The 22349-nt window shown below is 39.6% G+C and overlaps 1 protein-coding gene and 1 pseudogene across 2 annotated transcripts in view; both read left to right on the top strand.

Moving 5' to 3' along the window:
- The first annotated feature begins 489 nt into the window (after positions 1–489).
- LOC113572540 (pendrin-like) lies at positions 490–13016 on the top strand. Its single transcript, XM_035528645.2, has 21 exons — positions 490–645; positions 2209–2346; positions 2504–2643; positions 2729–2839; positions 2983–3173; positions 3505–3669; positions 4562–4714; positions 4869–4951; positions 5170–5317; positions 5615–5728; positions 5982–6059; positions 6350–6445; positions 6824–6930; positions 7143–7212; positions 7363–7455; positions 7535–7630; positions 7933–8190; positions 9042–9096; positions 9410–9552; positions 10750–10833; positions 11052–13016. The coding sequence occupies exons 1-21, from the start codon at positions 638–640 to the stop codon at positions 11073–11075; spliced, it is 2355 nt and encodes a 784-aa protein (XP_035384538.1). The 5' UTR covers positions 490–637; the 3' UTR covers positions 11076–13016.
- A 1063-nt stretch (positions 13017–14079) lies between these two features.
- The window catches only part of LOC113572507 (pendrin-like), a 17845-nt pseudogene continuing 9575 nt past the window's right edge, over positions 14080–22349 (top strand). Inside the window, exons 1-6 of the transcript XR_014125982.1 lie at positions 14080–14145; positions 20519–20576; positions 20658–20767; positions 20953–21144; positions 21503–21667; positions 22064–22216. The product of XR_014125982.1 is annotated as a pendrin-like (transcript). The remainder of the gene's footprint in view (positions 14146–20518; positions 20577–20657; positions 20768–20952; positions 21145–21502; positions 21668–22063; positions 22217–22349) is intronic.

The following is a 22349-nucleotide window of genomic DNA, read 5'->3' as shown; positions in this document are numbered from 1 at the left end:
AAATAGTGGCTATATACTACTAAATGTTTCCTGCTTGTAAACTGTCAGTTAAGATTTTGTCATGGCAGAAATCTTACTACAATTATGATGATACTCTCTTAAATTTAATTTGACAGCAGCCTATATTGTACTGATGAAAGCAGAATTGAGCTTTCTTTTATACAGTGATTGACAACATGGTAACACACAAAGCTCATCTTTCACATGCAAATGCTCTTTCCAATGCCAAAAGTATGTCCACATCCTCTGCTGGTATTACTGTACACGTTTGAAATACATAGGCAACATAAGCAACATGTAAAAGCAGTGGTTTCTTCAATAACATAAAATCCTACAGAGTGATGCTGGGTGACAGATGCCATAGTGTTACCCTTTCAAGATGTTACCAGCATTACATCCATGATACACCTCCCACATGTCAGCATGCTTATAAATAAACGTGAAAGACAGGGATACAGGTCTTACTTAGATAGAGAGAAAGAGAGGGAGAGAGAGAGAGAGAGAGAGAGAGAGAGAGAAGAAGAAGAAGAAGAAGAAGAAGAAGAAGAGGGGAAGCTGCCTACAGTATATAAAAAGTCATGGGTGATCTATATTTGCTCTCTACAATTTCAAACTGATGTGAGAAGTTCAAATTTAAATGTTTAGGTAAGGTTTATAACATTTTTAAAATTATGCAAAAATGTTTTACACTGTAATTCATAGTGGTGATTAAAGTGCAAATATATTAATACAATAACAAAAGACAAAAAAGTTGCTTAGGAGGAACATGTATAGCTATTTTACACCAGATGCCACACTGCTGAGTTAGGCTCTGATTTGGTCATGCCTATGCATTCCTCTATTGAAAGGAAGGGTGTCTGCTTTTTTTTGAATACAAATATTCTTGTTCAGGGTGATGCTCTGTGTTCTACCCCTTCTTAGCTAGACACAAAGTTTTTTAGTGGTGGAATGAGTCTCTTTGTATCTGTTTTAATGAGTTCAGTTGAAGCAAATTTGGCACTTTATCTGTTTTATCAGTAAAATTATTCTACAATTGAAAAAGAAACCCAGCTCTGTTTTTGGATTTAAAACATTTCGAGGTGCATGTTGGTTCCAGCTTGCAACCATTCATAGACACTCAACCACTCAACCACCCATCACAATCCTTTGGTGATTTTAAATCGTAGGTGTAACACGAACCAAAGGCTTGTGCACTGGGCATTGTATGATTTGGATGTACGCCACAAGAGAGGATTGGATAATGTTTTGGCTGATGCTCTGTCTCTGATAACATAGAATGTTCTACCTTGTTCCTTTTTTATGGGAGGGTGTGTTATGTGCCTGGACATTATGTTGAGCTGTGCTGTGTTTCTGCTTTGATGCTTTTGTTTCACAGGCTACCCACACAGGGGTACTGTGGAAAAAAGTAGCCCAGCAAGATGTTGCTTATCTATCACGAGCCTGCACACCCTTACAAGCTCATTTCCCAGTGCTGACGATGTGATTGGCTGGTGGGATGATTGAGTCCTCTTTAATGCTGTGGTTCACTGTGTGCCGGTGCCCCATGGTGCCTTCAGGGGAAGACGCTCCTCTGTAGGCTCTTTGATAGGGCCTTATGAACTTGTACTGAAGCTACCTTCATAGGCTTTTTTATGTGAGGTTTTGAGTAATACTTCAAAATACTGGTTCTTAACTGGAGAGATGAGTAGTACTGATAGTGATTATTGCACGACTCCTGAAAGAGAGCTATGAGGAATACTGGTCCCATTTAAAATATGTGTTTGTGTTTTGAAGTGTATACTACTTCTTTTGTGGTTAATATTTTCAATGTTTGGAATTGAATGAGTGGGTCCCATTTTCTTTAGCCTTCTTCTCGTTTGCACTTTGTTAGGGAGTTAGGGAAGATATGCTTTTCACCTTTACTTTTTATTTTTTATAGGGAAGCAAGCTTTCTGAGGCCTTGTAGAATTTATTTAGTTATTTGAGATGTGATTGTTGATTTGTAACAATAATATGGTTAAGATTTAATGGGATTTTATGTCTCCATGGGTTCTCTTTTGTTGCATCCTTTCTGGGTCCTCGATTATCAAGACCAAGCGGGGGAAATGATAAGACCTTGTCATAGCTACTGTCCATTCTACCCATCCGTGGGAAGAGCTGTGACCTGGCTGGGTATTCCAAGAGCTGGGACTCACCACTAACATGAAAAGTTTTGACATTCAATCTTAGGTTATCGTCCATGATGGATGTCCAGAACCAATACTGCGTGTCACGACCCATATACTCCATACGTGCTTTCGAGCATGTCCATGAGAGACAAATACGAGAGACCAAGAGTCTTAAAGAGAGATTCAGCGGTTCCTGCAGGCGAGTCTCTTTAAAGTCTTCATGAAACTCAAGGCCATAGATATTTCATTTAATTTGATTTAGAGAAAAGATAAAATGAGCATTTTGTTCACTGCTATGCACTACATCAGTGTATGTGTGAATGTTAACAGGCTGATGTGCAATTGACTTTTTACAGGTGCTCAACTAAACGGGTATGGAATATAGTTAAGATGTATTTCCCAGTCCTCGGATGGCTCCCGATATATCAAATCAAGCAGTGGCTTCCTGGTGATATTGTTGCCGGAATCACAACTGGAATGGTGTGCGCTTTACAAGGTTAGCATTGCTCAGTGAATAAATCTATCTTCTGTCTTTATTGCATTGCTCAAAAGGCATTTATTTTTCCTGTTACTTTTCACAGGTTTGGCTTACTCTCTGCTGGTGAATGTTGCTCCAGTATATGGACTCTATGCTGCTTTCTTTCCAATCCTCACTTACTTCATTCTCGGCACCTCCAGACACCTCTCTGTTGGTATGTTTTATCTCTGCACTGGATTATCCTGAAATCAAGGATGCTTTCCTTCTTGCATGCTGCTTCCAGGAACCATCAGTACATTTGAAATGACAAAAGACGAAAATAGGTGATCTTGGTCTCTTATGTCTGATCATGTGCAGGTCCATTTCCAGTCACATGTCTGATGGTAGGGGCCGTGGTGCTAACACTTGCGCCCGATTCTAATTTCATGCAACCGGGGAACACGACAGGTGTGAATGGTACAACAGTTATGGTTTTGAATGCCGCAGCAAGGGACACCCAGAGACTTGCAATAGCCATGTCCATGACTGTGCTGATTGGAGTGTTTCAGGTATGGCTGACATCCTGAAATCAAAGGAATTTATGTGAAACTACAATACATTTAAATTAATCAAATCCATGATTCAGAGATAAATAAACCTGTTCTTGAGTCTAATGATGTTTAATTGTTTTATGATTTATTATTAATTTTACATTAAAGGTGTTAATTTCAAAATGTGAACTCCCCTACAAAACGATTGTTTATATTATCCCAAATGGAGAAACTGAGGGCTTTCCTTTTATTTGAATGGTTAGATGGTTATATTGTTGTTATATATTGTTATTGAAGTATTGTGGTCCTTTGTGATTAAACAATTGTTGATATGCTTCCTGTCTCATAGGTTGCAATGGGTGTGGTCCAACTGGGCTTTCTAGTGCGCTACTTGTCTGACCCCCTGGTGGGAGGCTTCACAACAGCAGCAGCTTTGCAAGTAGTTGTCTCCCAGCTCAAAATAATCTTTAATGTACCTGTTGGCAACTACAATGGCATCCTGTCTCTCTTTTATGTGAGTTTGTGGCATCACACGCATCATCACCAATTTAGTTTAACCACTTTTTATTTAGCGTGTATTGGGGTTGGTGTCGTGGATAAGTACTCAGTTTATTTGGATCTGACCCCTTACAAGGGAAGAGTATAGACTATTTTTCATAGTCAATCATAGGGGTTGGTATTCGAATAGAATCTGTAACTCCTCAGCAGTCTTTTTTGATTTAAGTGAAATTATGACTATGCACAGCCATCTGCCACCAACCCCACTCCCCAGAATAAATAAGCAAACAAAACAAACAGTAAACTAAAACAATGCAAACAGATATGGCTGTAAGAAGTATAGTAGATATGTGATGCATTGTAGTTTTGGGAATTAAATAGTTCAGGATCACTTTGATTATCCCATAATGTCATGACCTTTTTTAACATTTGTATATTTGATTAGGCAACTGATCATAAGACTGAGTTTAGAAAAAAACAAAAACCAGACAGAAAACAGGAGAAGACAAAACACAATAGAAAGGTTCAATTCACATTAAATTAACAGGCAATACCTCACACTAAAAAGAAACAGAACCATAGGTGGTGCAATGAGGAACAGGTGAAAACAAATGGATTTCTACAGAGGATGAATATGAGACAGCTGTAGAGTATAGTGATGGTTGAGTATGGTGGGTCACCTGACTCCCTTGGGGATTCTGAGAAGAGTAGTGTAGTGTGATTCAGTCTTACAGGCCCAGAGGGACACTCTTTAAAGTTTGTTATTGCTTTCTGTTAGTTAGTTTGTATATAAACAATACTGATAATGGAAAATCACTGCACAAACCAGCAACATTATAGCTTTTGACACAAATATTACATTTCGAGAGATTGTTGTACTGATTGCAGTTAAAAAAATTTCCTTTTAGACTATTGGTGATGTTTTTAAAAACATTAAGCAAACCAACCTGGTGGACCTGGTTGCTGCAGTGCTGACCATCATTGTGGTGATGGTTGTAAAAGAGATAAATGCTAAATTTCAGAAAACGCTTCCAGTGCCTATCCCCATTGAGGTTTTTGTGGTATGTATCTGATTTATTCTACTCTTCAGTGTTATACTTAACCTCATGTCTTTCCATATGAAGAAAATATTATACCAATAACTTTAAGATAACACTCAAGATCTAGAATGATTTCTCAAACTCCAGATGTGCTGTTTTTGTCTCCGTTTTACAGACCATCATTGATGCAGGGGTGTCTTATGCATTGAATCTCAGTGGCCATTATGGTGCAGGCGTTGTCAACACTATCCCCAGAGGGTAAGAGCACTTCATGTGGTATAATATGTGTGAATGATCTCACATTTGTGTGAAAGAAGTAAACGGGACATATGTTAACAAATGTTAGAGAAGGATTCTGTGTCCTCAAACTATGCTTCTAAACACTTAAAACATTGGACAGTGTTTTGTCCTCTTGTTAATAATGCAAATTTTATACTATGAGAACACATTATAATGGGTTTGTGTGTCCCCAACAGGTTTATTCCACCCCAGCCCCCAGATGTATCACTCTTTAGCAGTATTGCAGGTTCCAGTTTTTCCACAGGAGTGGTGTCTTATGCCATAGCAATATCCGTAGCTAAAGTCTATGCAGCTAAACATGAACTCACAGTTGATGGAAATCAGGTATGTGCGCCTGTGCAGGAGTGAATACTACCTGTGAAATCAACTGAAACTTGCTCTGTTTGTGATATATTTGAGGGAATGCATTGACTGACCTTACTTAGGTCACCGTCACCAGCTAGAACAGAGATAAAGAGAGGCTGGTGGAAAACAGAAACTCCCATTACTCTGAAGCCCTGGAAGGCAGATCAAAGAGATGGAGCATGCCACTGAACCACTGGAATGCAGAGAGCACACTGCTTTAGAGCACACAGTTAAACTCTACCAGTGTGTAACTGACTTCTCTCCCTTGTCCAACAGGAGCTCTTAGCCTTTGGTATCAGCAACATTTTCTGTGGGGCTTTCTCAGGTTTTGTAGCCACCACTGCACTCTCACGCACAGCAATACAGGAGAGTACAGGGGGGAAGACTCAGGTACACACACACACACACACACACACACACACACACACACACACACACATACACACACACACACATACACACACACACACACACACATACACACATACACACACACACATACACACACACACACACACACACACACACACACACACACACACACACACACACACACACACACACAGACAGACAGGGAAAGTGGATTTCAATGTAGTCTCTGCTGTGCTTTGTGTTCTCTAGACTGATTGTGATGCTTTTGCAGGTGGCAGGTTTAATCTCAGCTTTGATGGTGTTCATAGTTATTATGGCTCTTGGGCCTTTACTTCAGCCACTACAGAAGGTTTGTAAAAGTGCTTCAAAATATGAAATGGATACTTCACTATGAATTTCAGAAAGCCATACAATATCTCCAAATGAGAGGCCATTCAGGGGACAAACACAACAAAACAATCAAAATAGTCAAATATTATAACTGGTACCTAAACTGGCACATCACAAACAGCTAAATTATTTAATGTGCAATATACTATAACGCAGCTTTGGAAAACCTACAATGTGCCTGTCCCAATCTGTAAAACACAGTTATGCAACTAAAAAGTGACTCTTCTGTCCTCTCTCTTGGACCTCCAGTCAGTGCTGGGGGGCATTGTTGTTGCAAACCTGAAAGGCATGTTCATGCAGGTGCTTGATATACCCATACTATGGAGGAAGAACAAGACTGACTGTGTAAGTCATCATACCTTCCAGACACAAAACATTAAGCATAACCAGCAGGATAGTGAATTTCATTTTTATCAGTGTAAATGTATTAGTTACATGATCCATGACAAATTAATATAGATGTATTAATGTATTAAATTGTAATGTTGGCCTGTTTTGCTGTTGTCATGCACTATACAACTTCATTGTTAATTATGTAAGAAAAGCTTTCTATGATGTGATTGTTTAAAAAAAGAAAAAAAAAATCTCCAAGATTCATCTGTTAGATCTAGTAATCAGGTTTGATGAGGAAGAAAAACTTTGAGTTGCCTTATTTGTAGGACTATATGCACAGTGTGATTAGTAATTTATGTAATGAGTGCTGATGTCCTTATTTTCCCACAGTTCATTTGGGTGTTTACATGCATCAGCTGTATTGTGCTGGGGCTGGATATAGGTTTGCTAACTGGTCTAGTGTTTGAACTGGCCACTGTGGTGATCAGGACACAATTGTAAGTGTCCTTGGCATTTTATAAATTACATTTTATGACAACCTACAAAAGCGCAAAATGCAACATTTTTCAGATATATTAAATATAATTACTAAATAGTACTACATATATCTAAAGAGAAATTCAAAACAACAAAATAAAATAAATCATAAAAGTAAGCCCCAAGTTTACCCTGCATCATGAAAACTGTTTATCAACTCACCTTCTCTTAGTCCCAGCTGTGCATCCCTTGGAAATGCACCCAGCACAGACATCTACAAGAATATGAAGGACTACAAAGCTGTAAGAAAAATTAGAAGAGCAGTCCATGTTTTGTTATAACCGATGCTTCTTTTAAATGCTTTAATTTTAAAGAGCCCAGTTCAGTGATATTGCTTTTTATACTCAAAGACAGAATTACATATTTTTTTTCTTTAAACTCTCCCTTTTCAGATTACTGAGATTCCTGGAATAAAGGTTTTCAAATGCACAGCACCTATATATTTTGCCAACATCGAATACCTAAAAGACCAAATAAAACATAAAGTGAGTTGACCTTCACCTAAAATAATTTATGTAAAAATTTAATTACGTGAATTATATGAATTATATGAATTGCGGGCAGGTGGGATTTGATGCAGTGCGGGTGTTTAAAAAGAGGAACAAAGCATTAAAGAAGATCCACAGACTAATTAAAAAGGGGAAGCTGAAATTCACAGAGGTACACAACCACACAGCACACTGGATATCACATCTTTATATTTACAAGTATTTACTTTCCATTCAAATTTGTCAAACACAATTATTTGATTTTCTAATTAAATTGGTGAAATGTTCCACAAGCTAATAGTGTTTAAAGCACGACTACGCTGAGCATATACACACAACACAGGCCTAACTGATAAAATTAAAATGATGATGGATAAAATGTTCTGACCTCAAATTCACTCAAAATTGCAGTCCCATGTAACTCTTCAATTTGAACATGGTTTTCCTCCCCAACTATCACAATGTCTGCTGCAGAATGGTCTAGTGCCAGTGGAGCCCTTGGGGGTGGACAATGAGGCCTTTGAGAGGGAGCAGGACCCTGAGCTGGTGAAGGAATTTGAGCAGGACATGAAGGGTGGAACATCTCCAAACACAGAAGTGGAAGTGCAAGTAGACTGGACCTCTGTGCTGCCTGTCAATGTGAATGTTCCCAAAGTCAACATCCACAGCTTGGTGATGGACTTCTCTGCTGTCTCCTTCCTGGATGTGATGGCTGCAAAGTCCCTCAAACTGGTGCGTCCTAATTTTAGTTGGAACAATTCTTTGGAGAGACAAAGAGATATATTTAATTATCATGGAAAGAAGATGGATTAAACCAAGATGTATACTCTTAAAATGATTCTTGAGAGAATTGAGAAGTTCTGAATGGAATTTAAGCATGACAAACCTTAATGTTTTTAACAGATTATGGTATTTGAGGAACTTTGCAATAACTATAATAATGAGAGAGTCCTAGAAACTGTATGTGAACTGAAATGGAAACACAATAGAAAGATTCAAGTTGCAAGTATGGCTGTCACACTAAGAAAAGCAAGATTAGATATATGGCAGGCCTTAAAAATCCCTGTTTATCCACAGTATTTTGCCCATGCATTGCTATAGCTAGAATCATATATATTATGGAATAAAGGCTCTTATTTTGGGATTGGGTTTAGTACAGGCTTTAGTGCCAGCTAAAATGGCTGCTTGATAGATTTTTTAATGGAAACTCTAACAAAGGATTCTATCTGTCATCAGTAATTAAGGCTGATGGGGACAAGCACAAGAACCACCAGAACATTTTAAGAATGTACTGTATGACTTTATAGAATATGGTTACATTTATCCAACTGAAGGTTTACAAATATTTGACATGATACTGACATGATACTGAAATTTGGCAGCTTTGGAAAAAGTACTGAAAATCTATCCAGGCATTTAATTATGACTGAGCATGGTGGAATTCAGTTATGTGAGTTATGCTTTGTGCAATACACTGTGTTGACTGATTTCCAGAGCTTAAAGGGTCACAGTAGCTGTTTATACAGTAGTTATAGAGCTATCATATCTCTCTCAGTTATTGGTTCATCTGTTTTTATTCGCAGATTCTAAAGGAATTTCTACGCATTGGAGTCAGTGTCTATATTGCAGGCTGTGATGGTATGGCTTGTCTCATAGCACATGTAGTAACCATATGTGTAGAATGGCAAACCTCTTTCCTCTTTTTCCTCTTTCCTCTTTCCTCTTTTGAAAGCCATGTTCTTCTGTATTGCAAAAGCAGTTCTTTAACTTAAAATTGGTTTTAAAACAAGGTCCCAGTATATACTGAATATACAAAAAAAAACAAAACAAAACAAAACAAAACACCCGAAACAAAAATTACATTAACATTTCAGAAACACAGACTTTCACACAGAAGACTGAACATTACCTGGAGATGTTCTGAGTTTTTCATAAACTCTTCATGTTACAGATGAGATCATAATGAAATTGGAGGCCATGGGTTTCTTTGATGAGGTGGTGAACCGAGGCATGCTGTTCCTCTCAGTTCATGATGCCATTCTGTACATCAAAATGGAAACCAGTGATAATTTGGATGATCCAATGGCAGATAAGGTAGGTGGTACTGACAATGACAATATTAGACATAGTCAGCTATAAAGATAAATTCTACAGTCTAGAAAGTTACTCATCCTTGAGGTGGCCAACATAAATTATATAAGCGTGCAGGAAGATGTGTTAAGTAGGGGGCACTTTTTATGCATAACACCTATACATATGCATGTATAATTACAAATGTATCCCCAGTTTAAAAAAAAAACCCTGATATCTGAGCAATCACACAGTAAAAACTGTAGATTCATTGTCAAATGCAACAGTGAGGGTATATGAATATTAAAATAGATTTTATTTCATTTTTTGTTCAAAATTATTTTAGTGCGATAACAAGAACTAACTGTACATGTTTAATGCATCAGATATATTCTAATTAATTATGGTACAGTCTGCTGTCACCACAAGGGGCATGAGCGGGGGGAATTATACAGCCCTGGCAGCTACCCACCTCACTTGATAATGGTGTTATATGTAAATGGGAATTAGATATATAGAAAAGAAATGCATTATGTCTAAGAAGATGATCAGAAAATTGATGGCTGGGATTCATGTTTGGACATTTATATTGCAAACCAATGACCACAAAAGTGCAGCAGGTGAATCCTGGTGCTGTCATTCTTAACCAAAAACCTTCAGTAAGAGTTGAAATGATACTACCCTCGTTTACCCACATTTTTTTTAATGGTTGCTTAAATGTAGTGAATGATGCATGTTTCAACACAAACTAGATTTGCTGACCAACATGAAATATTATTGTAGTTGTGAATTCACAAGGTGACAAGAATCCAGGATGAATTTGCACGTAGCATCACTGCTTGGCTGTTTTTCTTTTTTCCCCTTTTGCATTTGGTAAAAGAACATTGTCAAATGCAGGTCTGGGTTTTGTTTTTCTACTTTCTTTTTCCTAATTAACAAAAAGATGATTCATTCAAACTCTTCTACAGATTCCTATACATATTGTTGAATCAGCCCATTCTGCAGTTATGATCCTAGCAGTAGTTTCTCAGCTTCCTGTGAGAGGCTGCTGCTGTTGGTCAAGCCCTTTCCTACCTGTAATAACACCAACCACACACTCTCTATTAAGTTTCATGAATCTTGCTTAGTTGGCGTGACCATAATTCATCAGCATCCTTGGTTGCCAGAGTTGATGTTATATGGTTGAGAGTGATGTCCACTGACCATTCTTATTATGTCCAGATTTCACAGATGCAGGATGACACAATCCCACCACCTTTCATTGAAGATGATGATTTGATTGAGACCTACGACAACCAGCACTTGGTAAGCTCCTGGAATCACTTTTGTTGTAGTGTTTAAAAAAATATACTAATCCGTTCATTATTTAGTAAAACCCAATAATGTTTGACTAACTTGCCAACTAATAAAAAGTAATATACCTCATGCTGTTAGTAAGATTTCACTTGGTTTTAATCATTTTGGATTCTAAATTGTAGAACACCTATCCGTTCCTTTACACAAAACATCTGTTTAATTTGTAGGCTATCCATGGCCTCTCAAGCTGAGCCAAACCATCCCACTGTTTTTGGACCTGTTAAAAAGGGGAACAATGTCTTCCTATTGAGAGTAAATGTGCAATACCTTTTCTTTAGACAACTCTGACAACATAGCGTTAGTGAGCTTGGTTATCTTCTGAAGTTATGGAAACCTATATATAAAAAATATGGAGAACAATAAGGATTTCTGGATTTTCAAGTTGCTAGGCTAATTTTAAGCACAAAGAAAGATTTGCAGGGAAATCTCTATTAATATTCTCCTGAAGTTAGTCTCAAATGGTGTTTCATGTGCTTAGGCTTTTTGGTATTGCACAAGTAATCATGAGCCCTCGAGACATTAAGCGTTTTTCGTATTTAAAATGTATAAATGTATAAATAGCCTATATCTATGACAACTCCAAAAAGGAAAATATTTCAGATCACTGATACATCAGTGTAGCTAAATTGTTTTAAATTTCTTTTACACTCCCACTCCTGCTTTCTCACTACCACCAAACCTAAGTCATGCCATGACACCATATTAATCTGAGGTATTACATTTTGTTTGTATTTCTCAGCTATTTTTCAATGCTCCATATGCCTTCATTTTAGTAGTTCGCAGTTTTCCAGCAAGAGCACAAGTTTTCTGCAATGAACTCCTTATTTGCATTTAATTTTACTTTCCATCCTTCTGAATGGTTCCATTCATTTTAATATTCTTACAATTCTGAGGGTACAGGTTCTAAACATTGGCTCTATTTAATTTTTTTTTGCCAAGTGTGTTAGTTCTGACATGAACACACCTTTGTGCTTTCGATACTTTTTCATCCCTCCATCCCATCCCTCTTTGTAGGATCTTATTAAAAATAAGCTCTTATTCAGTTTTCAAGATAGCACAACCAAAATTGATTTCAAGACAACTTAAGCACTTGCCTTAAAGTCTTTAAAAACTGTAAAATAATTGTTAATATGCTGTATGAAAACTATTGTTTGCACTTTTATGTCTTTATGTATAACTATACTATAATATTATAATGCATTAAATCTTCATTTTCTGTTACCAGTATTTATCATCATAATCAAATGTAAACGGGTAATACTGTTATCCTTAGATAACTCTTAGACAACATATTTGTGCACTGCAAATATATTTTGGTGGTTTAACTACTAAATATATAGAAAATCACACAAGTTCAAATTTGGACTAAATAACTGAATATGTCTACCACTCAATCTTACAGGTCCATGACACACATAATCTATGATATTATTAATGCATTAGGGGTCAAGGATGCAGCAGAGTACTTCATGAATTCTCATAAAGGGACACTCTACTGATTTTTTGATTAAAAATGTTAAATTTTAGGGCAAAAAATGGAGTTGGTATTGTTTACAACATCATACAGGCACCAGGGATTGAAAACATTTGTGATGATTACAGATTCACTGATGCCTTAAAGGCTGTTCTACAATTGTATATATCAAAAGTATTTTGCCAAAACCTAATTTCAAAACAACTGCATTTTGTTCCCTGCATTATATATTGTGCACACTATACAGAGCAGAGAGAAACATGTAAGGTGTTGTAAGGACTAATAGTTTTACATATTTATGACCATTACTGTTTTATTTTGCACATAATGCATTAGATAGCCGTTTTGTTTGTCTTTGCACTGACCCTAGATCTTAAAGGGAATCAGCAGAATCAGAAAAGGTAAGCCAGTAAAAGTCAGAAAATGACTCGAGAATAAACCATTTTTTCTTCAAATTACTCTTTTTTACTTCTCATGCACAAATGATTATGAGATAAAAAATGATTATTTTGAAAATGTACCTCTGACTATTATTCCTCATTATTACTTGTGGGTCTCTAGCTTGTCATTGATATAGCACTGCAGGGAAGATGTAATAGTGTATTTTCAAATAAATGCATGTAAATCAAACCTAACCCTGTGATCAATTAAAGTTCTATCTATATATCTATTTTGATTGGCCTGTTTGTTCAACTATCATATTAGTCAGTTTATTCAGAATAGGATCCAATGATTAAACAGATTTTACTTTGCATTTCAGTTTTAATTCTATTGATACAACCATGGGATAAAAGAATATTTAAATTCTTACCTAAAGGTCTTAGTCCAAGGATTTACTAGATACATTCAGTAATCAGAATGTGATATTTGAGTCACGCCCCACTTCATTCTGGACTGAGATAAAAGGAAGTGGAAACAAGAACTTCTGTGGGGTCAAAGTTCAGACAGTTCAGTGAAGTGAAACAAAGAGTGAACCAGTGCTTGATGCTATATGTCTGTCAAGCTTTAAAGTTGCTTCAGACATGAATTTATTTCCAGACCTGTCTAACTGTTGTTCTGGGAAATATTTTCTTGTATTCTGGACTGAATTGTAAGCAATTATATTTATACAGTTATGCTAACTAAAATCTTGATCTTTTTATCTATATTTTTGTGTAAATCATACTTTTAATTATTCAGTTACACTTTAGAAATGGTTACCAATCTATTTCTTAGCATCTAATTTTGGTCAGTTTGCTTGGTGAAAGGCTACTGTGCTGTTGACCATAACTCATTTATATTAAGACAAGATTAAAAAATGAGTGTGATGGTGGTGGCAAAAAGGAAGTGAGATGTGAGGAAATGTACAAAAAGTCTTTATTCTCCATTACTTGAGCAACAATACAAAATAAGCATGTAAGCACAATAAACAAAAGCAGAGAACAACATAGTAAAATACATGTGCAGGATTGTGTACTAAAGGCAGCTCAATGTTGATTGGCAGGCAATAGTAGCGACAGGGCTTATATGGGGGAGAAAAAGAGGTAGAAATGAGAAACAGGTGTGTGCTGACTAATAGGTAGGTGATTGGCAGGCACGGTGTGCGTGTGTGTGTGTTTGTGTGTGTGTGTGAGTGAATGAGTGGGCGTGTCCCTCCTGCTGGATGCCTGGCGTACAATGGCAGACCCGCCCATCCTACCTGAGGATCCTGCTAGCCTCATGGAGCACAGTTTTCCAGGGAAATGAGGGGCAGGCTTCTCCAGAGGCTCATGGTGGATGGAAGCGGCAAGATCGGGCCCAGTATCCAGGTACGTTCTTCCAGGCCATGCCTCTCTCAGTCCACAAGTTACTGCACCTGTTGGCCTCTTCATCTGGAGGTGAGCAGAGCACGCACCTTGTAAGTGGATCCCCCTTGCAGCTTTAGGGGAGGCGATGATGGTTCCAAGAGGTCCTTGATGTCAGAAAGAGGTCTTTCCACCACGGGCTTCAGAGCTGACACATGGAAGGCTGCTCCCTGGCAAGCCTATCCTGTACGTAATCTCGTTGATGCAACTGATGATGGTATAGGGACCAGCGTACTTGGTATTCAGCTTGCCTGTAGGTCCTACCGGCCATCTTGTGGCTACCCATACCTTGTCTTCGGGTTAATAGCAAGGGGTTTCTCCGCATCTTCTGTCAGCCTTCTTTTTGAAAGCAACTATGGCTGAACACAAATGCCGATGTGTATCTTCCCATATCTGCTTGCTTTGTTGGCACCATATCAGAGCAGGGGGCCGGTCTGAAGTTGGGGGTTCCATGGATATAGCAGGGTCTGGTATCCCAACACATACTACAAAGCGAGAGTTCAGAGACTGCTGTGTTTTAATCTTTACTGAAACGTGGCTCAGCGACAGTATTCCAGACGCCGCCATTCATCTGGATGGATTAGTCTCAATCCGTGCCGACAGAGACAATGCACTCTCCAGCAAAACACGCGGCGGAGGAGTATGCATTTATATCAATGAGTCCTGGTGTAAAAACTCTGTGCTTGTCGTTAAGTACTGCTCACCGCTGGTGGAGTTTGCTATTGTCAGATGCAGAGCTTTTTATTTACCGCGGGAATTCACCTCCGTGTTTATAATTGCGCTGTACATTCCACCCAGCGTGCACACACGAGAGGCTCTCCAGGAGCTGTATGGAGCGATTAGTGAACTGTAGAACGTTCATCCAGACGGACTGTTTATTGTTGCCGGAGACTTCAACCATGCAAATCTCAAGTCAGTACTGCCTAAATTCCATCAACATGTGAACTTTGCAACGAGAGGAGCGAACGCGCTGGATCTCGTTTACACAAACATTTCTGGCGCGTACCGGGTGGAGCCCCGCCCCCACCTCGGATACTCTGATCACATGTCTGTAATGTTGATTCCTGCATATAGACCGAAACCGCTCGAAACCGCTTCTGAAGCAGGTGAGAACCTATCCAGCAGGAGCCATCTCTGCTCTTCAGGACTGTTTTGAGCAGACGACTTGGATCACGTTCAAGGATTCTGCTACTGACAGTGGCACTGTTAACCTGGAAGAGTATACAGCATCAGTGACTGGCTACATCAGCAAGTGCATTGATGATGTTACTGTCTCCAAGACCATCACCACATGCCCCAACCAGAAGCCATGGATGACTGCTGAGGTGCGCATGCTACTGAGGACCCATGACTCAGCCTTCAGAACAGGTGGCAGAGAGGCTCTCAGGAAAACAAGAGCCAAACTGTCACGTGCGATCAGGGAATCAAAACGTGCACACGCACAGAGGATCCATGGACACTTCAAAGACACTGGTGACACACTGCGCATGTGGGAGGGCATTCGGGCCATTACTAACTACAGGAAAACATCACCTTCCTGTGACAGTGATGCCACCCTCCCAGATGCACTGAATGACTTCTATGCACGGTTTGAAGCGCAGAACAACGTTGCAGCAGAAAAGTCCATCCCTCCGCAAAATGACCAGGCGCTGTGCCTGACGGCGGCTGATGTGAGGCTTACTCTGCATAGAGTTAACCCATGGAAAGCTGCTGGACCAGACAACATCCCGGGTCGTGTGCTCAGAGAATGTGCTGACCAGCTTGCAGATGTCCTGACAGATATCTTCAATATCTCTCTGAGCTGCGCCATGGTCCCAACATGTTTCAAGACCACCACCATCATCCCCGTGCCTAAGAAGCCCACAGTGTCATGTCTCAACGACTACAGTCCCATCGCACTCACATCCATCATCATGAAATGCTTCGAGAGACTCGTCATGAGACACATTAAGACCCAGCTTCCCCCTTCTCTGGAACCCCTGCAGTTTGCGTACCACTCCAACTGCTCTACAGATGATACCATCTCTACCACACTTCATCTGGCACTCACACATCTGGATAAAAAGGGCACCTACATAAGAACGCTGTTCATAGACTTCAGTTCAGCATTCAACACCATTGTTCCTCAGCATCTGATTAGAAAGTTGAGCTTACTGGGCTTGAACACCTCCCTCTGCAACTGGATCCTGGATTTCTTGACTGGTAGACCTCAATCAGTCCGGATTGGGAGCAGCACTTCCAACACCACCACACTGTCACACACACATACACACACACACACACACACACACACACACACACACACACACACACACACACACATACATACATACATACTTATCTATACACACACTCACACATTGCATTGCATCGGACTAGTGCTGAAGTCAAACCTCACACAAATAAACTATGCACTCCTGTTGCAGTCTTGCACATTATCCTACTTGCTGCTAGAGTACTGTACTAAACCAGCACTGTACTCTAAACTGTTCTGGCTGCTACCGGTGACTGCTATGTTCAGTATAGCATGTCACTGACTCCTATGCATAACTCACTTTACATATTCCCAGTACTGTGTACTGCACTAAATAATTGCACTGTCTACTCATTTTGTATTTGTCCTGTTCTGTATTTATTATTGTTTATTTAATGTTTATTTAATGACATTTTTGCACTATATTGGACTGTTTGCACTTGTGTAGCATGTTGTCTGTTGCACTGTTGGTTTGTGTTGCACCATGGTCCTGGAGGAACACTGTTTCGTTTTTGTTGTGTACTTGTATATAGCTGAAATGACAATAAAACCTCTTTGAACTTTGAACTTGAACTTGAAGGGAGTGAGCCCTGTCCCTGTGTGGTGGAAAGAGTTCTAGCCATATTCTTCCCAGGAGAGGTAAGTACACCATGTCTCTGTGTGTTGTTGGCAAGAGAAGGCGGAGGCAACTCCTGATTGGCTCTCTCAGCCTGTCCGTTGGCCTGAGGATAGTAACCAGATGTAAAGTTCACGGTGATGTTAAGCAACAAGCTCTTGCCATACTCGTGATGTAAATTGGACCCCCTGTTGGATACAATGTCCTCTGGCAGCCCCAAACTGTCGGAAGATATGGCAGAAGAGCCATTGACTGTCTCCAGAGTGGTGGGTAGTGTATGCAGAGGGATGAAATTCACCATCTTGGAGAACCTGTCCAGCACTACTAGGATAACAGTATTCCCATCAGAGGCAGGGAGGTCAGTAACAAAACCTACAGCCAGGTGAGTCCAGGGACGATGTGGCGGAGTGCATGGTGTCTTGCTGCAAGCACACTCTGCACAGGAGGCGATGTGTTTTACGATGCCTTTGTGCATCGCTGGCCATCAGTAGCATGCACTTAACAGTTTTGATCCTGTATGCCCTGTGCCCACTGAGGTATGTGCCCATGTGATGAGTGCTGTATAATGTCTTGGTGGGATGTAGAGTCAGTGTGGAGGGCAGTGAGGATTGGCTGCCTCGATGTACCGATCCAGGTTCCAGTTCATAGCACCCATGAAGCAGGATGGAGGAAGAACCAGCTTCTGACTGTGGATTGAGCCTCGGTGGTGTACTGCCTGGAGAGCATGTCTGCTCTCACATTCTTCACCCCCGGACTATACGTGAGCTGAAAAACAAACCGGGAGAAAAAGAGAGACCACCGAGCCTGCCTGGAGTTAAGCTGCTCTCTGGAGATACTCCAGGTTGTTTGGTCAGTGATCACTGTGAAGGGGTGCCACACTCATGTGCCTCCACTCCTCAAAAGCAAGCTTCATGACAATCAGTTATCTGTCACCGACCCCCCCGACCCGCTGCAGCACTCAGCTTGCGCGAGAAATAGGTCACTGGTTTGAGCTTGCTTTTATCACCTGCTTACTGTGACAACACTGCACCAACTCTTAAGTCCAAGGCATCTATCACCCCCACACACAAGCACTACTGTGGCCAACCTTTGGCACAGACACACACTGTTAACAGAAGGCCCCACATTTTATAACTAAAAGATACACACAATTGCTCACATGATACTGAGCAGTAGACACTGTTGGCAGGGTTCATTCTGTGGGCCACTGATGTCATACCCCCAAGTTTCCCCCATCCCCACAGTTCCGCTCCACCTCCAACAACCCTGCTCTGCTTCTAAATGCCAAAGATACTTATGCAGGTCCCACTCTCACAAATACAGGCAGAGAGGGGAAGAAGAGGAGCAGAGAAAATCAGCCTACAATTTCATAGACTTTAATAACATGGACTGCATGGAAGAATGAGTTTAAGTTAAGCCATGGGAGGTTGGTTTTCCCGCTTATAACTCTTGATCTGATATCAGACTACAAACCAGGATGGACAGGTAAGCTCTGTTTGTTTAAAATTTTACGAAACTGGATTTTGTGCAACGATTAACATAGTAGTAGTAGTAAGAATAATAATATTATCAGAAATAATAATTATACATACATACAACAAAAATATGAGTCAAGTAAGTAACATAGAGAAGCTGGCTTTGAAGGTACATGTTTTGGTCTAGGGAGCACTGTGGGAAAACAATGAGTACAGTTGTTTCTTAGAACTTAGGGTTCTGATCCAGTGACTTTTGAACATTGCCCCAATGACAGGAAGGGTGCCCACTTTACTTTCCATATAAACCCTTTATTCATAGAGCTGCTCCCCCTTCTTGGCTTTCTTCAGCTCAGAGGGATTTCTTATATCACTAGGAACAGCTTGCTCAATAGAGAACTGGGACAGTGGTTGTGCATTAACCAGGGAAACACTGGTGTAAAAATGAACAATTTGTGGGTAGCAGGAAAGAGTAGTGGACTGAGTGCATAAAAAAAAAATCTTTCTTCAACAGATTTGAAGACATGACTACAAGGCTTGCCTTGCATTTATTGAAAAATTCCAAGTTCAACGGGTCATGGGGAAAAATAGTGTTATTCATAATTTCATATTAAAAATAAAAGTGTCTAACTGTGACGGACCGAGACCCCCAGGGCAAGGAGCAGGATGCACAAACATCTCTTGATGCAGACAGACATTTATTTACACTAGACGAGAAACGTAGAAACAATAAACGTTATGGCACACACGTGAAATAAACAGCGCAGCGAGACACAAAAGATAAACGATAAACAAACACAGAACTATAAGCACGCGCACAAAGCATAAACGCAAGTTTGCCACACACACTAATGCCTATAACGACTGACAACGTGTTACACAACACAGGTGTTTAAATACATACATAAGCGATATGAACAAGGTTCAGGTGTGTGATAACAAGGTGGTGTGGTAACAAAGAAGGGCGCAATCACACACAGAACAGGCGATAGTAAACCTCCACGGCACATGGCGGGCCGTACCACATGACAAGTGGGAAGGGGGGTGTGCCCTTACATTTACAATGAAGATAAATCTCTCTCATGCTATTTGTATATTATCCAAGTTTTTTCTTTAACTTTTCATGTCACTCCAAAGGGCACATTTAAGGTGTAGTACAGTGAAAATGTTCAAAAATCAGTGAATGAAAGTGAACAACCCTTTACATTTGATCAAAAATCAGTTTTCACACTACACAGTTTTCACACTACATTTTTTTTCTTCAGAAATGGTGTTTAAAAAAACATGTTATCTATCTATCTATCTGTCTGTCTGTCTGTCTGTCTGTCTGTCTGTCTGTCTGTCTGTCTGTCTGTCTATTTTAACTATTGTAGTTAAGTACACTAAGTTTCCAGAGAAACAGGAAGATTCAGACAGAGGTCCATCAACTGTGCAAGCAAAGGGATGATGGCACTCTGTCTGAAATATACTGTTTCTCTGGAAGCTTTGTGTACTTCACTACAATTTTTAATATCTTTACATCTCTTACTACAGTACACTGCATATATTCACCTGGAATCCAATGTAATGTAATGTAATCTATCTAACTGTTTGTCTGTCTCTCTGTCTGTCTGTCTGTCTGTGCAATAAAATAAAGCTAGCTAGTAGTGTACTCTTACAAATGACCCCGTTCTTCATACACTGAAACTTATTGGTTATATCCTACATTGCTCTGTGACATTATGCTTTCTGTCCTAACCTTCAAAGCAGGTTACAATACACAATGGTTGGCCATACTCCTGCTCACAACCACTGTGTATCTTGACCTCTCCACTCCAAACGGCCTTTTGATGAGGATAATAAAATAAAACCACTGGAGACCCAGAACTTCAGGGAGAAGCTTGGCACTCGCTGTAGGTGAGTTTCTTTCAGGCTTTCTAAATACACGAGGACCGGCCGGTCTTACAACTTACTTTTTTAACAAATTGTTTGCGTGTGGTCCTCTAAGCATTTTAGTTTTTTAAGAGTGATATTGTATCTGGAGTCAGCACAGGATTGTTATCTCGTTTACAAGGTAAGCGTCTCTCTGTGAACATAATAAATATACTGTTTATAACTTTAAGGCATTTACTGTGGTTTTTTTTTTCTCCAATAGGATTAGTTTATGCCCTGCTGGTGAATGTTGCTCCAGTATATGGACTCTATGCTGCTTCTTTCCAATCCTCACCTACTTCTTTCTTGGTACTTCTCGGCACCTCTCTGTTGGTAGGTTTCTTACTATGTCAAAAAACACACTATTTCATACCAAAGTGTCTCATTTGAGAAGCTGATTTGAGGCCCTGTTGTCAGGAGTGTGTTGTAAACACAATGTGAACATGAAATCTTATTTTACTAGACCCATACAACTGTCCTAGCTGATGCCTCTATATTCCCTGTCTGATACTGGGCAGGCCCATTTCCAGTAACCTGTTTGATGGTGGGATCAGTGGTGTTGAACCTTGCTCCTGATGAGCAGTTCATGCACCTTGGGAATGGGAGTGCTATGAATGGCACACCGGTGGATTCAGAAACAATATAGTTGGATGTTAATGCAAGCAAAGCCCAAAGAATTGTAATAGCCTCTATTGGTTGGGTTGATTCAGGTAAGGCTAATTCCCTGGGAAGCAAGGAACTTAAAAACACTTAAAAACAAAAAAGTAAAAAATAAATAAAAACCTTGTTGAGGTATGTATTTAAAACAAGCTAGTATGCAAGGATTTTAGAAAATTGCTGCATCCCTTGGAAATAGTTGCAAGTAAAATGAGCACAAAGATTCTCAATGCAAACTGTTATTAGCACACACACACACACACACACACACACACACACACACACACACACACACACACAAATAAAATAAACCACATAGAGTGACACAGAATGTAAGATTTTATATGTTCCTGTCACTACCAAATTTACCACATGCACTGAAGCATCCATTGTGTGCTTCCTATTTCCCAGTTGGGAACGGGGGTGCTTCATGTGGGTTTCCTGGTGCAATACTTGTCTGACCAGCTGGTGGGAGGCTTCACCATGGCTGCTGCTTTCCATGTGCTCATCTCTCAGCTCAGAATGGTCCTATCTGTTCCAACCCACAGCCACAGTGGTTTATTCTCTATTGCATATGTGCGTTTATGACATCAGCATGAATGAACTTGAGGAACCTGTAAGAGGGGTTGCTGCCTTAAATAGGTTCTGCTTTCAGTTAAACCAGCATTGCTTCAGTTGGATTCTGCTTACCAGGGAATTAGTCAATGCATATATAAAAATACCATCACAGTCAAACACATGGAAAAATTAAATGACTATATATTGTGAGCTACAATAATTTTTATAAAGATGTCACTACCCTATTCAGATTATATTATTGCAAAAAACATTTTAAAGAGAATCTTCATTAATGTTCATGACCTGGTTTCAACTACCTCTTAATACAGTTTACAATCTCTACAAGAATAGACGCTTCCCAAAGAAGAATACATTGGTTGTACGCTTAACTCACATACTGTGATTTCCCTGTAGACTCTGGCTGATGTGTTTCAAAATATTAATCAAACGAATATGGCTGATCTGGTTGCTGGGTTACTGGCTATAGCTACCGTGATGGCAGAGAAAGAGGTCAATACCAAATTTCAGCATAAGATTTCAGTTCCGATTCCAATTGACGTGATTGTGGTATGTACCAGCCTCTAATTAATAAGTCCTGCATTTAATAAATACATAGAGCATTTTTCCTGCATAAACCTTAATACATTTGGCTGTGATGTAGCTGTGTTTTCTGTGTTTTTTATATCACGCATTCTAAGAA

This window comes from Electrophorus electricus, chromosome 11 (assembly GCF_041902795.1).
Source record: "Electrophorus electricus isolate QZ-2024a chromosome 11, ASM4190279v1, whole genome shotgun sequence".
NCBI classification, from domain to species: Eukaryota; Metazoa; Chordata; class Actinopteri; order Gymnotiformes; family Gymnotidae; genus Electrophorus; species Electrophorus electricus.
Note: the sequence above shows the minus strand (reverse complement) of the source record. Positions and strands in the feature narration are given on the sequence as shown.

Excerpts from the sequence above, each read along its gene's own strand:
- LOC113572540 (XM_035528645.2), top strand. Across the intron at positions 3,670-4,561 it reads GCATCCTGTCTCTCTTTTAT|ACTATTGGTGATGTTTTTAA; the intron begins GTGAGTTTGTGG and ends ATTTCCTTTTAG. Across the intron at positions 4,715-4,868 it reads TCCCCATTGAGGTTTTTGTG|ACCATCATTGATGCAGGGGT; the intron begins GTATGTATCTGA and ends TCCGTTTTACAG.